General features: G+C 38.2%; 1 protein-coding gene across 1 annotated transcript in view; it reads right to left on the bottom strand.

Moving 5' to 3' along the window:
• LOC124261460 (spermatogenesis-associated protein 20-like) overlaps window positions 1-15,889 on the bottom strand; it is a 42,003-nt gene extending 26,114 nt beyond the window's left edge. Inside the window, 12 exon segments of the mRNA XM_046695775.1 lie at window positions 1,600-1,768; window positions 3,412-3,604; window positions 4,234-4,409; window positions 4,412-4,442; window positions 5,856-5,930; window positions 6,989-7,093; window positions 8,631-8,761; window positions 9,686-9,884; window positions 11,030-11,176; window positions 13,804-14,023; window positions 14,573-14,701; window positions 15,528-15,889. Coding sequence (XP_046551731.1) covers window positions 1,600-1,768; window positions 3,412-3,604; window positions 4,234-4,409; window positions 4,412-4,442; window positions 5,856-5,930; window positions 6,989-7,093; window positions 8,631-8,761; window positions 9,686-9,884; window positions 11,030-11,176; window positions 13,804-14,023; window positions 14,573-14,701; window positions 15,528-15,754 — 1,802 coding nt within the window. The 5' untranslated portion in view covers window positions 15,755-15,889.
• Between the last annotated feature and the right edge of the window lie 6,040 nt (window positions 15,890-21,929).

Here is a 21,929-nt window from a genome sequence, read left to right as displayed (position 1 = left end):
GATTGAAACAAATTGAATACTACATAGAACAGTGCATTTCACTTTGCACTTTGACTGGTATTAGCAATATTAGGGGTACAATGTTGTCATGATGTTCATGAATTATAGGTTCACCTTGAGTTATATCCAAGTAGCCCACAGCTAAGTTCAAACTGGGTTGTTTCAGGTCTAGATTTTCAGAGAAACCACTCAGACCTTCATTTATCATTCAAAACTGTGTTCCATAGTAGATAATGCTTCTGTGAGATCAAACAATATCTCCTAGGAGATATTGTTTTGACAGTAGAATGTTGCCCTGACAATGCTATGATGTCATAAACTTGATGCTATGACATCGCTGCAATGCAAGTCTATTGGCAGTACCATGTTCAGAGATGTACATTTTTCATTGAAAACTAAAGAAGAATGATTTTTGACGATAAATAGAATCTCACCCTTGTGTCTTTTGATACTCGGATATTTGTAACTTTATCAATTCTCTATATATTCACTAGTTTGTTGTTGTATTTCAGCTACACGACAACAGTCTCCATATACTTGAGACTAGACCAGACAATCAAGTTATTGACATGCAATAAATCAAGTCACTGAATCTGACAACCCATTCATGTTAGTACTGGGCTACTGGGTCCCGGGCAACTTTTCCTCGGAATTCCCATTTCCTATTTTTTTTCCCTAATCACTGGACCAGTAGTACTGTAGCCATGTTTAACCCTGTACAAGTAAGAAAGAGGGTTCTGTCCGACAAGGTGATCACTGGGCCATGAGATAGTAGAACAGTGCATCCCAGACGAAACAGGAGAGAGTGTAGCTGATCTTTTGTTTATGCTGAAGTGTCTTGGCTAAAGGACCAGTTGAAGTTCAATGTCAGATAAAAGATTTAATGCTTTAAGTTTAGTTTGGGGAAGGAGGAATGGTCCTGCATGCATTCCGTCAGACAAAATCACAATCCCTGGTGTCTCAATGTTTTATTATTGATACTAAACTGATCACTTATAGTAGTGAAACTAAAGACACTGATATCACTTTATGGCCTCAAAGGCTGCGTTAAAGAAACAGCATTTGGTATTTTTTTTATCTAATGGAATGTTTCTGAGTTTTATACATCCATTTTAGCTACACTTGTCAGCTCTGTAATCATACCATCAAACAGAAACAGGGATTTGTGTCATAATAGGTGGTGGTGGTGGAATTGGGTTTTACGTCGTGCTTGAGAATATTTCGCTCATATGACGAAGTGCATGCGTGTGTATGTGTATGTGCGGCTGCTTGTACTAGCCCAGACTGAAGCTGGTTTTATAGTGCTAGCCCACTGTGATACCATGCCACAGTGAAGCATGAATACCCCACTCAGACACATTATACTGATTCCGAGCCAACCAGCCCTTGATGTACCCATTAATGCCGAGCACCAGGCAGGGACCAACAAGTACCATATTTTAACATGTTTTGGTATGACGCAGTCAGGGATCGAACCCGCGACCTTCTGCACTCTGGGCAGACCATAATCGGACAATACACATGTAGGTTTGTGACAATGTAACAAAACAGGTACACAGAGGCAATGACCGACATATCACACACCCAAACTGTGCTTACATTTGATCCACGCCATCCTGCTGTGAGGTGTAACAGCTCCGGAGCAGCACCCCTGTATCCACCCTGTACAACTGTGTATGCAGGAACTCTGCAGCCTTCACAGCGCGGTCAGTGTACCGGCTGTCTCCAAGGACCTGGCCTCCTCGGGCATAGCCGGATATCATCAGACCTACAGCATGCAATGATGGCAACTTAATCAAGACTGACCCACTGCACTGCTTGTCTACTGAGGAGAGATATATTAAGTCTATTATTTTTGTTGGTTGACTTCATGAGTATATGTGAGCAAACACTTTCTCAGTAAAGTACAAATTATAGTACTGTTTCGTGGTGATCTTGAGTCCCATCTGGGACTCAAACCTACACTCTGAGCAGGCACCAAATACACAGCACACAAAGTCGGTGATGTTAAAGGTCACATGCAACGTAAAACACAACTTTGCAGATTCTGATACCTTTCGGTATGGACTTACCGAAACAAAGCGTCACAAATGCAAATTCAACTTATAAAGTTGAAAAATAACACGATGAAAAAAAACGCGTGAAATCGGAGTTCAAACGTTTCACTACTTTTCCCCAGACTTTTCTGGGGAATACGTGTTTCAACAGCTGACTGCGCTCATAGCACGTGCGCAGTGAAATAGGTTCGCGCAACATGGAAGCGGGCTGTCTGGTGAATACTCGGTGAAGTCTTTGGTGTGAGCTAGTTTCATAATGTTTTGTTGATATCTCACGAGCTTTTGTATGTTATGACAGTAAATAAACTGTTTATATAATTTCATTTGTCTATTTCACCACCTGTTCTTCTTACCGAGTCACTTTCTCAGTTCGATACTTAAAAGCATTATTTAGAGTTGACACGATTTCTAACTGTGATATAGATATGTCGCTGTCACAGACAAAACTCAATGTCTTGTTTTATTGACACCAGTGTGTCTGCCTGCCTGTCTGCTAATGACAATATCCAATACACAACTGCGATCACTGACCACATGCAATTTGAACTTAACACCAATCAGGCTATACACCATAAACAAAACGCATTGATTTATGGCCCGAGTTCGGTCTCTGTCACATTATGTAATTACACAGACAGGCAGGTGTGATACTTGAACACATGACATGTTATGATGTATGTTGATTGCAAAATGTTATACACAAAAAATGAGCATGTATTTACAAAACCCAACTTTCTATATATACACACACAATGACCCGTGCAGGCGGCATCTGCTAATGAACCAGCCGTTACACTTGAGTGCACACCCATCCGCTCTGACTGGGTTCGGTATCCCGGCTGCTTCGTTTCGAGACAGGTAAACCCAAGTACAAAATATTGCACTTTTGATTTGCGATTATACGCTTATAATTTTGTTTATTTGTTTTTTCATAATCAGCAATGCATATTATATGTCATGAAGAAGTGATAATTGTGTTTTAATTATGTTTGATTTTTTGGTTGCATGTGACCTTTAACCAATGAGCCACAGAGGCTTCTCAAAATGATGTCTGACAACTCATAGCCCATATCACATACTTTGTGTACTTTTCTAAAAAAAAAGAAGAATTTGTACTCACACAAAAATGTGTATCTCAAACATAACATTTGTTACATTCAAGCACATTCTGAGAGGCATTGGGTATTCAAGACTTCAGTATTATAGAGAAACACAGGGATCAATAACATACAATGGACCATCATGATGCTGACGTGCTAAAAAGTGCTCACAGTTTGTCAATTTCAACCTGGTTTGCCATTGACATACAATATCATTCACATGTGTACTGGTACAATAATGTCTAAAGACACACCATTCCAAGCAGCCACCATTTTGTTGTCCAGATGTGGCTTCGGTCTTGTCAGTCTCACATTAAACAACACATCTCTGCACTTCTGCAAGACTTGCTCTGCGGTTTCGACACTCAAGTTGAACACCTCAGCTACTTTCTCCACGCTATCTCGCACTATCAGGACATTCTGCATTTTCAACTCATCATGTGGATCCTGAAAGTGAAGTCAATGAAAAACTCAAATGATCATTTCTTAACCTGTATATTTTGCACTTTCCCCTTTAGAAACTGTCCCTGTAATTTAGCAGTGCAGTATGTATGTGAGAGTTAATATGTTCTTCATGCAAATGTGTTCCAAGGGAATCAGTATACCAAAGTATGGCTCCTGTGGAACAGTATACTGGGAAAGATTGAAAATTATTGCACAGATATATCGGGCTGGCTCTCGATATAGATCATACAGATCGATAATCAGTACTAAAATATCGATCGATTATCAATAAGTATCAGAAAAGTAACATTGAACTGAAAATGCCAAAAGAGTCACATCACTGTGAGCGGTGAAATGCATGGATGAATTTACTTAAAATACAGCATCCTGAAAATAATTTAGAAGCACCCAATGAATAAAGACCTACAACTTGTGTATTGTGTGAGTAAATTATTTTATCACAAAAGACTATGTACAATATTATTTATGACACAGTTTTAATATTGATAATCATTAATGATGTTTCCTCTCAACGATACTACTACTGATATAGCAGTGCTAAAATGCTGACAATTAGCAAGATGATGATGATGATGATGATGATGATGATGATGATGATGATGATGATGTACCTGGTAGGGATCAACATTCCCCGTGTCTTGAGTGTTGTAGTACCGAGAGAACAGGTCTGCTTCTGTCTTGTCGTCATGTCCCTCCAGCCTGTCAGGTAGAAGTGCCTGCAATTCCTGCTGTGTCCACACACAGAAGGCTCCCTCCTTCTTGTCTGTGGCACTACTGTCAGGCAGGAGTCGGCATCCTCAGCACTGTAGAAACCACCTGCCTGAACAGGGCAAAACCATGATCACATTTCTGTCATTGGAATGTAGCTGAAAGTTCTGTAAGTTCCACTTTAAACATATATATGTACAGGTTAGGTCTGAGCTCTATTTGACTATTAAATAGATAATAAATGACCCTCAATAATGATGACATCTGATATTTGTATCAATACAGTTCATAAATAAAACTTTGTAAATCCAGATAGTACTGAACATTGTAAATCATTTCAAAAGTTTCACTTTCATTTTCAGTGATTGTGTTTCACGGTAGTCTGTATGAAAAGATTGCAGCTACGCCACTGCCATTTGAGGTAACATGTAATCAGATTGCTTAAGTACTGTCGGAAATAGATAAAAACTGTTTTTATGCTCTTACTCTGTATCCCTAAAACTTACACAATTGCGAATAGCATGCATGTGTCGAAATAACTATATCAGCTTTACTGGGCGTTCAGTGGGATGCGTAATAGGATATCCAGAAAAGCATGTTTACTCATAAAATTGGGCATAACTGAGAAAAAATACGAATAGCTGCTGAAAACAATAGATCAGACTATAGATGGCCATTAGGTCACTCAGCCAGGTATGACGACGACCATCGACCCATCTGACATGAGTTGCCCTCTCAAAGATATTTTATTCTTTTTCATGTGTGTTGAATATGTCTCATCTATTGATTAAAATCTTGCATGTCTTTCTTTTATAAGGTTTATGTTGAGATATGTAAATGAGTATGGTACCCATTGAAAAAACTTAAATCAGCCATCGTAATAAATGTCTCAAAATACAGAGGTGGCATGATCAGTTGAAGATCGACAGAACTGGATATTATTTGTAAATTGTTATGACATGCTGGATACTTCCCCAGTTTAATTCCCTAAAGGATTATCATATCTTAGTTGATATCTCTCTCCCCCAGCCAGACCCCAACCACCATCTGCGACACCTGTCCTGGGTTGTTTTTTTCGAGACGATCCCTCCTACCTGTTTGTCTTTATAGTGATAGTGAGACACCACGGTAGCTACATCCTTCTTAGTTTCAGTATTAAAGTTATTATTTTTTACATCAGCTAACATTTATAATGAAGCTAAGGCTAATTTCAAAATGGACATTTAAAAAGTATCCTTTGTAATATAATATCATCTCACACTAATTTGCATATAGCCATTGTCTATTCTAAATAAGTCGCTTTGCTCATTTATGCACTAATCTCTCCTCAGTAAAGACCTTTTTCTATGTTTCCTATCTCCCTACCACTGAGACTGTAGTTAAGCCAAACTTAGTTTAACAGATATTTCACACTTTCACATATTGTCTACATCAATTGTAGATGTAAATGTGAAAAAAAGTTGTTTTTCTATTTCCGACAGTACTTAAAACCAATTTACTAGGCTGCTAACACTGCTGCACTCACTGGATGGCTCAAGTCCCTTGACACATACTGGAAGATGTCCTTGGCAACATCTGCAAAATAGTTGTCCTTGGTAGCCTGTAAAATATAGGTTAAAAATTACTAATTACTGCAGGAGTTTTAACATTTCATTATAGAAACTTTGATTAATGTCTAAATAAGAAGACAAAGTTGTCTCTACGAGTATAATGTGGCCTTTTAAATATGTGCATAAATTATGCAAATGTATATAATATTTTCCAAAGCAATAAGGGATAATCCTCAAAGCCCTGAATACAACTGAGATTATGACTGATGACAAAACCAAATGGTTGCCTCATGTATATAAATGCTTTCTATTCCTCACAAAGACATGAAATAGTAAATTGGTACTTTCAATGGCAATGTGACAAATTACAAATCAAAATTAAAATCTGCAGGAAAACAGCAACAATGACAGATTTCCAGAATTATAATGCTTTGTTTGTTTCTTTAATCACTACTGCATGATAATCAATCATTATACAATGCACCAATTCCGACCACCCAATCTCTCTTAATCTGGAAACCAAACACTGTTACATGATATCTCATGTAAAATATCTTGACTTGAAACTGCAAAATATAAAATTTTCAAAATTTCTTCAGTAGAAAAATACACCAGTTCATAGGTGAGGTGAGGTGAAATTGGGTTTAACATCATGCTTGAGAATATTTTGCTCATATGACGACGTGCATGCGTGTGTATGTGTATGTGCGGCTGCTTGTACTAGCCCAGACTGAAGCTGGTTTTATAGTGCTAGCCCACTGAGATACCATACCGCAGTGAAGCATGAATACCCCACTCAGACACATTATACTGACTCCGAGCTGACCAGTCCTTGTTGTACCCATTAATGCCGAGCGCCAGGCAGGGACCAACAAGTACCATATTTTAACGTCTTTTGGTATGACGCGGTCGGGGATTGAACCCGCGACCTTCCGCCCTCCGGGTGGACGCTCTAACCACTACACCAGTTTACACCAGTTCATAGTGCGCATTATGTGTATAAAATAATCACCATCATTAATATTTATTCCCCAATCAAAGTGTTTCATTCAAAATCTCAAACGACAAACTCCATAATTCTTCCACCAGGTATGTCTACAATACACACCTGATAGGCATCAAGGTAGGACACAGCAAGCTGACCCTGGTCATACAACATCTTCTCAAAGTGGGGCACATGCCAGAACTTGTCTGTGGAGTAGCGATGGAAGCCCTGAACATTAACAGAACAACCAGAGGAAATCACATATGATCTATAAGTTAAAGAAACTTTGAAATGCTTTGTTTAAAAACTATAACAATTGGTTATCAAGCATGAACAAAACAAACTTTCCCAAGACTATAGCATATGTATGTATGTATGTATCAGGGGTGGAAATAAGTTTAAAATTGCTAGTGTACTCCGGTACAGTGGTACATGTAAAGTCACTTGCCCTGATTATTTTCCTACTATACCAACCGTTTTCTTGCTGATTTTTTAAATAAACAACATAATAAACATTGGAAAGTCAACTGGACACCTGTACTGTGTGATATACAAATTTGCTTGCCCGACAGAAAAAAACACTGGACTCGGACGTCGGGTAATGGGTTATTTCCACCCCTGATGTATGTATGTATGTATGTATGTATGTATGTATGTATGTATGTATGTATGTATGTATGTATGTATGTATGTATGTATGTATGTATGTATGTATGTATGTATGTATGTATGTATGTATGTATGTATGTGATATATACTAAGGACAATTACAAGAGTGAAAGTGTTATACATTTTTACAAAATATAAGAATTTCATTGGGGTAAAAAACCTGAATTTTTTCATGAGTCTTGTATAAATTTGAACAAAGCAAACACATGTTATGATCCATTCATCACCTTTAGGTTATAGCTGTAGTGAAGACACCATTACTATTGCGGTATCGCTACATATAACAGTGGCATCTGTGTTGCATTACCTTAACAAGGCATTAACTCTAAAATAATTACACATGTGCATTTTACTGATTCTCAATTCTCAGCTAAAGCCTTATGACAACACAGTGCCTTATAATTGAGATAAAATATGATATGATGTCATCCAATGTTCTTGAGATTCCAAATTGATTTCATTACATCATTTGAATAATATTTTGTCTACAGTGAAGATCCTCTGTAGGGCTGAAATTGCACATGTTTTTCTTCATTTACTCTTTAATGATGTGAATGAGTAATATAAGGATATCCTATAGAATGTTATCTGTCCTCCAACGTTGTTTGCTTGATTGTTGTTTTACGCTGCACTCAGCATTATTCCAGCTAATAAATGAGTCTGGACCAGACAATCCAGTGATCAACAGCATGAGCATCAATCTACGCAATTGGGATACTATGACATGTGTCAACCAAGTCAGCGAGCCTAACTTCCCTATCCCATTAGTCACCTCTTACAACAAGCAGGCTGAAGACCATTTCTAACCCAGATCTTTATGGGTCTGCCCTGAATGAATGATGTTAATTAGTGTCTTACCAAAGGAAGACAGGAGAATCACCATTCAATAACAGATAATTATTGTATAGAACAAGCTTTATGGATGACAACTTCTTTTTATTCGTGAATGCGACGTTTCGATACAGATTCTTGTACCGTTGTCAAGCAGGAATGAACTTCCCAACTTCTAAAATGCCACCCAAAGAAGTTATATAATTATTGGTTTGTTGATTATTCAGCAAATGATTTAATTCCTGAGAATGATCTGACATCTCACCTGAGCCACATGGTCATGGATGCCACCTTTAGCCATCATCTTCAGTGTATAGCTGCACATGTTCAGGGCATGCTGCCCTTCTTCACTGTCGCGATTACTCCCATAGAAGCGGAACAAGAAGTTGAAATTTACTGAAACAAACTGTATTGCTCTAGACATGCTTTAGGAAAAGCATGCTATTGCTTTAGCAATGTACAGTCCGTTTGGCTCAAAAGCGGACCGATGAATATCATTCGAAAACTAATAAACATAACAGTTCAATGAACGCTTCAAAACATCATACCAAGTGAGTTTTGAGAATTTTGTCCTAAAAACAAGAAAGGTTCAACAAACTATCAGCACAGTTCACTGTGTTCGATGGAGGAGTGCAGAGAGGGAGACAGGTGTTCGAGAAGCACAGCGTTCACAGACAAATATTTATTCATTAACCTGTTTGTGCTGTCTCCATCCGTTCTCGAACACCTGGCTGTCCCTTTCTGCACTCCTCCCTCGAAACAAACAGTGAACTGTGTCAATATTTTAATGATAGTTTGTTAAACAACTTTATTGATTTTAGGACAAAAATTCTGCAAAAAACTCACAGAGTGGGTATGATGTTTTGATTATGATCAGCGTTTCATTGAGTATTTTATGTTTATTAGTTTTCAAGTTAGATTGCAATTCATCGGTCCACTTTTGAGCCAAACGGACTATAGTGTCCTAACACTATTGCACCATTTGGTTACTTTCTCAACTGATCGTTCTAGCCACTGAGATGCGATACCACTCTGATCTGCCCGTTCCTTGGCCATCTCCTTAATTATGACTGCTGGTAACAACATCTACTAATGTCTTTCAGAATGACATGGCCATGGTAGCATACAGCAACACACTATATAGCCATCAGTAAGCAGAGGTAAACAGTATCTTGATATTCTGTCCATGAATCCAAATGTAGGAAATTACCAAGCCCCTATTATTGAAACATGAAGAGCTGATTCAGTCAAATGTATCTTGAACAATCAAGCCCAGTTTATTAAATCAAGGAGATTTACTCTCAAAAGTCTCATATTTACCTGGTTGAGGGAATTTTGGTGCCTTTCCAAATCCTCCCATTTCCTCATCATAGCTGATGACAAGCATACCAAAGCATTTCATGACTTGGGGCTCTGAAGGCAAAGCATTTTCCCCCTTGTCACTGACATTAGTCATCTTCGACAGAGAGCTTCTGACAACTTCACTTTTTTGTTCGAGGTCATTTTTCTTTGTTCTCCACTGAAACAAAGAAAGAGTTATACTGTGTAATTTCTCCAGCTTTGCCATCTTTCTTTCATTTTTCTTACACCTGTAATTATCTTACTAGTTATAATTCAAGACTGGGATAAACAAAACATTGCCTCGAACTCGATCATGCTCACTGAGTTCGTCTCCCAAGGATGACTTATACACTAACCAGAGATATCTATAAATTTATTTACACAGTAAAACTGAAATATTATCTATTTATCAATATATCTGCCTGTCTATGTCACAAATCCACTGAAACAATATATCTTTTTCCATTTGATTACAATATGTACCGCACCAAAGGTTACCGAGTGAGTGAGCGAGTTAGTTTAGTTTTACGTCGCACTCAGCAATATTCCAGCTATATGGAGGAGGTCTGTAAATAATCGAGTCTGGACCAGACAATCCAGTGATCAACAACATGAGCCAAAGGTTACTGTGACGAAATGAGTGGATTATATTTTACGTCCCTTTGAACAATTTGAACAAGAAAGTATGATATTAAGAAGATTTTAGTCATTTATCACACTGGTGAACTGATGACAGCTGTATGATGCTAGCAAACCCAGAAACATAATGAGGGAGCATCCTTGATTGGAACCCATGATCATAGGTTCCTGGTTAGCCTAAGGGATGTAACTCTGTCTATGACTTGTAGTACCTTAGACAGGTGATCACAGACAAACCATAATCAATCCATAAGAAGGGAAATTAGACCTTCACTTACAATCACTGAATGAGCAAAGAACAGCTACAGTCACAATGAGTTACATGCTTGTTAAAATGGCAGTGGTGGATCAGGGGTGTGTCGGGGTGTGTGGGGTGTGTTTGTTCAGGGGTTCGAACCCCTTTGAAAATGACTTAAGTCCACATTGAATTTTTTTTTTGTTGGAGGCCAAGTGGGGTTCAGGGTTTTAACCCCTGAACCCCACCTTTCAAAATTCCTGGATCCGCCCATGAAATGATGACTCTCTCCAACTGTTATCTATGTACATGAAATGCCAATCATAGGGGAGTAACTAAAATAGAATGGATTCAAATTATGGTATAAATCACTGATTAAGTCTATTAAATAAAACTTCTACAAAATGTAACTTCTTTCCACATTTAAATTAAATGACAACCATACTCACCTTTTCAGCAATATTCTGCAGTACAGTTTTGAACCCTGGTCTTCCATAGTACTTATCATTGGGAGGGAAGTATGTTCCTCCAACTATGGGGTTGAGGTCTGGGGTCAGCCACACACTCATCGGCCAGCCACCTCCTCCACTTGTAGCCTGGCAACACAGAAACACATCGATAACAAGCATATTTAAACTATATTTCCTTATAACAATGAAATCAGTGTTACTGATAACTGTTAGATTAAACCCTCTAATGTATCTAATCCATTGATAAATAACGAGGTGTCACAATATGGTTCACTGAATCAGGGAATTGTGACAACTGTATATGAATATATAAGATGCCTAGCTGTGGTACAGAAAAAATGAACACTTCTATCACTTCTTAAAGATGAAATGTTTTGCATCATTTGCATTAATACTATTCGATATTGATAAAGTGCACAGACTAGTGATTAAGTATTCAAGGAGTAGTGTACAAATTAATATACATTTAAATATTGTGATTTTCAATTTACCAAAACAGTAACAATTATACATTATATGTCATTATACCAATGTATCTGAATAAACATATTGATCACATTTATTTATAATAAACATACATTTTCTGTATTGAAACAGTTCATCAAAACATTAATTGCAGGAGCTTAAATGATCTAAAAACAAATTAAACTATGAATTGACACATCTATTAAATATTAAGAATCGTATGAAAGTGACTGATTAGTCTAGAGTGCACCCACCTGGATGAATGTCATATATACAGTTAGCGTCAGGTCTCTCTTCTCGATCAACCTTAATACTGACAAAGTTCTCATTCAAGATTCAAGCCAATTTCCTCATTCTCAAATGACTCTCTCTCCATCACATGGCACCAGTGGCAAGTGGAGTAACCTACAGACAAGAATATCACTTTGTTCTCAGCTTTCGCCTTGTCAAAGGCCTCCTGTCCCCAGGGATACCTGCAACAATTGACAATTTGACATCTGTAAAATTCATTGAGTAGATAATTTTAGTAGATCTCCATAATAAAAGTATAGGCAAGAGAAAGAATTTACAAATAACTTCAAAATTGAAAAGGACCTTATGCAACAAGAGAAAACACAGTAAAACTGAAACTTTATCTATTTATCAATATATCTGCCTGTCTATGTCACAAATCCACTGAAACAATATATCTTTTTCCATTTGATTACAATATGTACCGCACCAAAGGTTACCGAGTGAGTGAGCGAGTGAGTTTAGTTTTATGCCGCACTCAGCAATATTCCAGCTATATGGAGGAGATCTGTAAATAATCGAGTCTGGACCAGACAATCCAGTGATCAACAACATGAGCCAAAGGTTACTGTGACGAAATGAGTGGATTATATTTTACGTCCCTTTGAACAATTTGAACAAGAAAGTATGATATTAAGAAGATTTTAGTCATTTATCACATTGGTGAACTGATGACAGCTGTAAGATGCAGCAAACCCAGAAACATAATGAGGGAGCATCCTTGATTTGAACCCATGATCATAGGTTCCTGGTTAGCCTAAGGGATGTAACTCTGTCTATGACTTGTAGTACCTTAGACAGGTGATCACAGACAAACCATAATCAATCCATAAGAAGGGAAATTAGACCTTCACTTACAATCACTGAATGAGCAAAGCACAGCTACAGTCACAATGAGTTACATGGTTGTTAAAATGATTACTCTCTCCAACTGTTATCGGGGCGGTGGGGTTGCCTAATGGTTAAAGCGTTGGCTCGTCACGCCGAAGACCCGGGTTCGAATCCCCACATGGGAACAATGTGTGAAGTCCATTTCTGGTGTCCCCCGCCATGATGTTGCTGGAATATTGCTAAAAACGGCGTAAAACCATACTCAGTCAGTCAGTCCAACTGTTATCTATGTACATGAAATGCCAATCATAGGGGAGTAACTGAAATAGAAGGGATTCAAATTATGGTATAAATCACTGATTAAGTCTATTAAATTAAAACTTTTACAAAATGTAACTTCTTTCCACATTTAAATTAAATGAAAACCATACTCACCTTCTCAGCAATATTCTGCAGTACAGTTTTGAACCCTGGTCTTCCATAGTACTTATCATTGGGAGGGAAGTATGTTCCTCCAACTATGGGGTTGAGGTCTGGTGTCAGCCACACACTCATCGGGCCAGCCACCTCCACCACTTGTAGCCTGGCAACACAGAAACACATCGATAACAAGCATATTTAAACTAAATTTCCTTATAACAATGAAATCAGTGTTACTGATAACTGTTAGATTAAACTCACTAATGTATCTAATCCATTGATAAATAACGAGGTGTCACAATATGGTTCACTGAATCAGGGAATTGTGACAACTGTATATGAATATATACTGTGGCACAGAAAAAAATGAACGCTTCTATCACTTCGTAAAGATTAAATGTTTTGCATAATTTGCGTTAATACTATTTGATATTGATAAAGTGCACAGACTAGTGATTAAGTATTCAAGGAGTAGTGTACAAATTAATATACATTTAAATATTGTGATTTTGAATGTATCAAAACAGTAACAATTATACATTATATGTCATTATACCAATGTATCTGAATAAACATATTGATCACATTTATTTATAATAAACATACATTTTCTGTATTGAAACAGTTCATCAAAACATTAATTGCAGGAGCTTAAATGATCTAAAACAAATTAAACTATGAATTGACACATCTATTAAATATTAAGAATCGTATGAAAGTGACTGATTAGTCTAGAGTGCACCCACCTGGATGAATGTCATATATACACGGTCAACGTCAGGTCTCTCTTCTCGATCAACCTTAATACTGACAAAGTTCTCATTCAGGATTCGGCCAATTTCCTCATTCTCAAATGACTCTCTCTCCATCACATGGCACCAGTGGCAAGTGGAGTAACCTACAGACAGGAATATCACTTTGTTCTCAGCTTTCGCCTTGTCAAAGGCCTCCTGTCCCCAGGGATACCTGCAACAATTGACAATTTGACATTTGTAAAATTCATTGAGTAGATAATTTTAGTAGATCTCCATAATAAAAGTATAGGCAAAGAGAAAGCATTTACAAATAACTTCAAAATTGAAAAAGGACCTTATGAAACAAGAAAAATATTTTGGGGATATGATGGGTCACCAAAGGATTGGCCAAATATACTAGTTTTGTTTGAGAGACTACTTGGTTTTGTAAGACTTGACAGTATAAGTTTAACTCAAGCTTCTCAAAATGAACATATAGCTCCACAGTCAAATGTATTCATTTTTATTTATTGAATAAAAGTTTCTGTCATTTTCAATTTCAATGCACATAATACACATTTCACAAATTTGCATCTGGTAAAACACTGAATTATAACATTCAGAAACTTATAGAGCTATAGTCCAACCAGTATATACTGACATGGTTTGCAACATGCCTATCTGAACAAACTGCTCCAATATGGGTATGTAACAGAATCAGGTTTTATGTGTAATAAAGTGAACTATGCTTTACTAAATAGACAATTATGCACATATTTACCAGTCCACTGGATTGGAAGCATGTTGAAGAAGATATGGAGACTTTTCCAGGGCCAGTCTATTCTGCCAGCTACTTGAGGAAGAGGCCATGGTTTTGCTTGTGAGGATATTTCTTCTATAAAAACAGGACCTTCAGAACAGACAGAATTCATTATTGCAAGTGAAGAGTGGAATAGAGACAGCACAAATTCAAAGAAGGTTTGATCAACAGAGACATGGGGAAATCAAAACAGAAATGGCAGCTTACATGTTGTGTCCAAAAGGTGAGGTGAGGTGAAATTGGGTTTTACGTCGTGCTTGAGAATATTTAGCTCATATGATGACATGCATGCGTGTGTATGTGTATTTGCGGCTGCTTGTACTAGCCCAGACTGAAGCTGGTTTTATAGTGCTAACCCACTGAGATACCATGCCGCAGTGAAGCATGAATATCCCACTCAGACACATTATACTGACTCCGAGCCGACCAGTCCTTGTTGTACCCATTAATGCCGAGCACCAGGCAGGGACCAACAAGTACCAATTTTAACGTCTTTTGGTATGACGCCGGGGATCGAACCCACGACCTTCCGCTCTCCGGGCGGACGCTCCAACCACTACACCACGGAGGCGGTAGTGTCCAAAAGTGTCATGTTAGATGGAGGGTATATTCCTTTTCTATAGATAACTACAATCCCATTGTCTTTAAGACAATAATGTATATGTAGCTATTCAGATTCTTAACTTTAACAACATCAACATATATACTTTGCACAACACCACAAAATGTAAATCAACCATTTAATGAACTGATCAGAAGGTTGCACTAACAATAACTGATACATTTTATATCATTTTGTGACTATTAAACAAATTGTGTGAATATAAATGTAAAGTTATTACCAAATGGTACACATTACGATTTTACCTCCGCTTCAATGACTTTATATACAATAATAGTCCTGACAAAAACGTACCGGTTTACGTGTCCAAAGAGGAAACTGTGTTTCGCGTAATACCTCACACACCCTTTATCAACGTTGATAGAGTTGGTGCTGAAGGTTCGACGATGACGGGGCGCAGAACATCGGAACAAAACTTGGGCATTTGACGATGCAAAACTGTTGCTGTTGATCCAAGTCAGGCAAGCAGCATTTACCTCGTTATGTAACTTCCTGACATTCTTTCGGATGTTATTCCACATTTGACAACACTAAACTTCGAAAATTACTTCCAAAACTGACACACCTGGTAATTGTTAGGTGTGAGCGCTCAAGCATGCATCAAGAAACCTGAGTTATATATTTCGTCTGCTGCAGGTGCGCGACCCAGAAACCCACACTCCAAGGGGAGTTAATTTCTAGAAAGAACCGTAATTAGAGTTATCTCCCTTACAATATCGAGAATTCAGGCTTTTTTATCACCAGATTGTAGAAGAGCACACAGGGGCTTAATTGTAACGCTAAAAAATGCCATCAAGGTATATACTGTCACTTATGGTACTAAGACTCCTTCAGCGACAGTATATACCTTGATGGCAGTTTTTTAGCGTTACAAGCCCCTGTGAGATCATGATTGTCAAACTTAATGGCCTACAGTAGATCTAGACTACAGTGATTTATCGACCTTCCGGCATAGCTAGCCCGACTGGCAAGCAAAGTTTGGAAACTATTTCGCACACTGGTCATGCGTTGTGTTTAGAGGTGGTGAAAAAGAGAAATGGTGACGCGTTCATGAGATGTCTGTCTTTGTTAAGGCTTATATGCTTCATATCTAAATTGAAAGTTATATAAAATGACGACAGCTACCTCCACGTGTGTTGTCTCATTTCTTTACTTTATGATTATAAACGTTTTCTTGTTTTTCTTTTTAATATAGGTATTAGATGATACATTTTCTCACAACATGTTTGTGGCTTAGGTAACAGTCATCATTTGTTTGAGGTGCTGTGTTTTGAGGGAAACGGAGTATTAGTCATCAGTATTGTTTGAGTTACACTGCTATTCAGGGAAACGGAGTATTAATAATATCTAGTACAATAGCAGTACGAGTACTGCTTCATTCTAAATACACAATGTCATTTAGAAAGTGGTCAAATGTAAAACCTGTTATATTTGGGATTACACTTTCTCAGTTAAGTACAGGTTTTAATATCTTTTATTGGGTTGAGTTCCATCCGGGATTCGGACCCACATCATCAGAGTCAGGCACCTAATCGTAAGCACACAAAGCTTCATTTTATAACAATGACACAACGATAAATATCATTTATACTTTTATGGATGACAACTTTGTTCTTCTATTATGGGCGGTGGGGTAGCCTAGTGGTTAAAGCGTTCGCTCGTCACGCCCAAGAACCGGGTTCGATTCCCCACATGAGTACAATGTGTGCAGCCCATTTCTGGTGTCCCCAGCCGTGATATTGCTGGAATATTGCTAAAAGCGGCGTAAAACCATACTCACTCTCTCATAACGCTGAAGACCCGGGTTCGATTCCCCACATGGGTACAATGTGTGAAGCCCATTTCTGGTGTCCCCCGTGGTCATATTGCTGGAATATTGGTGGAAGCGGCGTAAACCCATACTCACTCACTTGCTGACAATTCATTTCAGACTCGATTACAGACCGCAGCCCAAAAAAACAAATATTGCTGAGTGCGGCATTAAACAAACAACATGTCAGAATGACAAGTACAGCGTAAGTTTTGTTTGGGCAGATCTGTGACAGTGCGTGTCCTGATGCCACGACGTGTTACTTTGGCCTTTTTTTCAGTCCTAGGAGGGGTCAATCTAACAGTTTACGATTATACTAATAACACAATTTGTCAGTCTCAACATTGGATTTGTTAGAATGTGCTCACCTAACAAAAACGTTTCAACTTGCACAACTTTTGCACAGTCTATTTGATATGATGTCAATAAAATATGTTTAAAAACAAAGTATCCTGGGCCGTGTTCCACAGAGCGATCGTAGCGCTACGACAGTCTTACGTCTATGTTGCATGGGAGTTACGATCATCTTAGCGCTACGACAGTCGTAAGTCTATGTTGTATGGGAGTTACGATCATCTTAGCGCTACGACAGTCGTAAGTCTATGTTGTATGGGAGTTACGACCATCTTAGCGCTACGACAGTCGTAAGTCTATGTTGTATGGGAGTTACGACCATCTTAGCGCTACGACAGTCGTAAGTCTATGTTGTATGGGAGTTACGACCATCTTAGCGCTACGACAGTCGTAAGTCTATGTTGTATGGGAGTTACGACCATCTTAGCGCTACGACAGTCGTAAGTCTATGTTGTATGGGAGTTACGACCATCTTAGCGCTACGATCGCTTTGTGGAACGGGGCCGCGAAACGTAATCCTTTAAAACAAAGATCTGACTTGGCATTTTTCATCAACATCCTAACTCCAGTATCCCATGACCTGGCCACAGTTAAACGCCGATCGTACTGACTCTGCTTAGACTAACGCGTAGTCTTTAAATATGTATCATTTTGATAGTAACATTTAAATTGAAAAGGAGCCCGATTGAGATGGGAAATTCAGAACCTGCGAAAATCTAGACTTGCTTCATTTAGGACTTTAGCATTGCAGGGAGGGCTAGGCAGAAGGGAAAATAATGTGGTTCAGGGACTGTGAGACAGACTATGATTCTGCCCAGTCCTTCCCATGGTATATATTCACAGTGGTGTGCGGAAACCTGGATCAGTGAACCAGTGCTGGCAGTGGATGTAGTGTCAGTTCAGAGCCAGGTAAGTTACCATGAAACGGGGAAACAACCTTCATTTGATATATCATCTTGTGCGCAATTTGTCATTTAAGTCAAGATAGGACAGATCATGAAAGACTCACCAGCTTCTTTGAAGCGGGCGCTTGATGAAAATGTTCAACTGGAAATATTTGGCGTTCCTTAAATTATGAGAGCCGCAGACATGTTTTTCATTGGAACGCTTCTGTGACATGGGTTTTGAGTCACATATTCTCTTCCATATTGTGTTCCACTGATAAAGACGGAAAAAGTTTGATCAGTACACCATAGGATAAAGGGGAACAATACAACAATAGTGTATATATCCAACATATCATTGATGCAAATGAAGGTAAAGTATCACACAATGCAACGAATAAACGAACCACTGTCGCGGAAAAATGTCTTTTGTAGATATATGGACGTTCATAACGTTTCTGTTTGTTTGTTTGTTGTTTCCCCATCATAATGTGTTCAAGCGACGCCTTCACTTTCCACACCAGTCATGTTTTCAAACGGCTATCTGTTTTATCAAAACTATATTCGGAGACTAAGCGTTAGTCTAGAAATAATCCCCATAACGGTATTACATAACATTCCACCTCTCACCTTTGTATTTTGGCGTTTTGGATCAGATGGCCATGTAAACGCAGCTCGAATTACAACTGAATGTTGCAATGTATTCAAATGAGAGTAATTCGGCAGAAAAAACACTATAATATGTGTAATCATACAGGATATTCGTTATTAAAATATGAATAACTTTAACAACCCAATGAATGAGTCAGTTGTAGTAATATAAGTTATGAACGGGAGAAGGGTAGGGATGGGGGAAGGCAATCATTCCGCTGAAAAACCCTATAATATCTGTAATCAGACAGGAAATTCGTTATTAAAATAAGAACCTTTTTGTAAAATAAGAAACTTTAACGACTCCAGTGAATGAGTCAGTTGTTTTCTATTATAAGAACGGGAGGAGGGTAGGGTTTGGGCCAGGCGATCATTGAAAGAAACTATTATAATATCTGTAATCAGACAGGAAATTCGTTATTTGAATAAGAACTTTTTTAAAATATGAAACTTAAACGACTCCAATTTATGGGTCAGTTGTTTTGTCAGTTGTTATGAACGTGGGGAGGATGGCGATGGGGATGCTATATGTTAAATGAAGTCCTTGAACGTGGAACACATTCCCACGAATTCCTGGATCTGTGTCGTCATGGTAAAGATCACGATTACTAATGAGGTGCCCATAATTATGTGTTCAGTGACCGTGTGCCATTTGTTTGTGAACTCATTAACAGAGAACAAACCTTTTCACTGACTGAGTAGGAAAGTCAGTGCAATAAATGTGTTCGCCACCAATATCAATTACCATTATAGTTAGGCCGTCTGAATATGTGATGTTTCTGTGACAGTTCCAAAATTACCTCCACCTTCTAAAAATATTTATTCAATCATTCATTCGTTCGTTCGTTTGTTCCTTCATTGATTGATATTCATTCGCGCTTGATATCTGAACACACTGGATGCAAAATAACGAAAGATTTACGTAAATTTAGTTAACTTTGAAAGGGAATGAAAGTTTGGAGAAGTTCGCGAGGACACTCATTTAAATATTAAATAGCATAATAACCACTTTTGATATCTTGCGGATATCTTGATATCTTGAAAACTATATTTTCATATCTCTTAAAGACAGCCATCCTGTAAGTTTTATCATTTTTTAGGTTATGATTTTCTTGAAGAAGAAGATCCCGCGACGATCTGGGTTAGAATTGGTCTTTAGCAACCACTGCTTGTCGTAAGGGTGATCGGGTGGTCAGGCTCGTTGACTTGGTTGACACAGGCCATCGTATCCTACTTGCGTAGATCGATGCTCATGATGTTGATCACTGTGTGGTCCAGACTCGAATATTTACTTACCTTCGCCATAATGCTGGGATATCGTTGAGTGTGACGTTATACAACAAAGAAACAAAGATCGTTTCCCTCTGAAACTAAGTATAGAGATGATAAACACTCACTATTGAATTGATGGCTTATCCGGGTTTAGATGGCTTATCAGTGACCTTCAGTTCAAGAAGCTATACACTGAGTGAGTGAGTGAGTTTGGTTTTACGCCGCTTTTAGCAGTATTCCAGCAATATCACACCAGAAATGGGCTACACACATTGTACCCATGTGGGGAATCGAACCCGGGTCTTCGGCGTGACGAGCGAACGCATTAACCACTAGGCTACCCCTCCGCCCCGCTATACACTGATACTGTGTATGGTATGACAACGTTTTTGACGGTATGTGGGATTCATTATTCAAATCTGGCTACCAAGGGAGATGGTTGAGATCCAGTTTCAAGGAAATGCATCACAGCGTGACTCTACCGGTTATTGTCGTAAACAAAATGAAAACGTACGCGTTTAGGTTATAAATATACTCATGCCAATAATGGTTGTCACCCCCTTCAAATATTTTTATTGGAGAGGGGGTGTGGGGTGTGTGTGGGGTGTGTGTGTGAGGTTGGGGTGGGGAGGGGGCTGACAACCATTATTGGCAGATTATGTCAATATAATTGAATTTTATCGTTTTGATATCTTGATATCAAAGGACTTTTGGATGGGATACTCTCTCTATATAAAATGCGGCCACAATACACAAGAAACTTTGCCACTATAAAAATGAATTTCAAAATTTAAAGTCCAGTTCAAACACAAGAATGAAAGAAGAAAGACAGTGGTATTGAACAAGTGAAAAACGGTTCCTCTTGGGCAGCCGAAATTACACGTGCAATCAGAGTAACTATGTAAATGATACGGAGAGCATGTGTTGAGGTGAAATGGGGTTTAACGTCTGTAAATAATCGAGTCCAGACCAGACAATCCAGTGATCAACAGCATGAGCATCGATCTGCGCAATAGGGAAGCGATGACATGTGTCAACCAAGTCAGCGAGCCTGACCACCCGATCCCGTCAAAAGTTTAGACTCACTTAAAGCACTCACTATATGTTATGCATATATACATCAAAGATGAATTTCTCCACTAACTTGGGGGAACCAACTGCAAACTTTATGAAGATGAATTGCACGAGGATCATGCATCAAATTACTGAAAAGCATGTGCAAATATCGTGCATGTGAACAGCTGCGTTGTGGTGTAAAATTTTGTTAAGAATTCGCCAACTTTCACTCAGTTTCAACATTTATTGAACTCATGACAATAATCTTTTCAACGTTACGAATTTGTTTTACAATACATCAGTTCATGTGTAAACAGTACCTTTAAACAGTATGGAATATTTTAGTTTAGAACAGTTGACTTAAGTAATTAAGTTGCTAAATACACACTAGCGGGTCTAAACTTTTGATGGGTAGTATATTTTGACATGTTAGGCCATTTATAAAAATAATCACTGATAAAAGAAAACGTTCATTCGCCAATGCTTGACACCTAAATAAATAATGGAACTCGTCGCCAATTTGTTGAGAATTACACAATGCACAAAATCTCTCTTCACGAGGAATGTTTGACCAGCGACCCTTTTCTATTGGCAATTTGTGATTATTTGTTCTAAAATATAGTAAAGGTTTATATGTTATATTTGAGTAATAAATACTTTTCAAAACAT

The sequence above is a fragment of the Haliotis rubra genome, unplaced genomic scaffold (genome assembly GCF_003918875.1).
Source record: "Haliotis rubra isolate DU_JTF1 unplaced genomic scaffold, ASM391887v1 Scf8, whole genome shotgun sequence".
NCBI classification, from domain to species: Eukaryota; Metazoa; Mollusca; class Gastropoda; order Lepetellida; family Haliotidae; genus Haliotis; species Haliotis rubra.
This window is presented reverse-complemented; position numbering and strand designations above follow the sequence as displayed.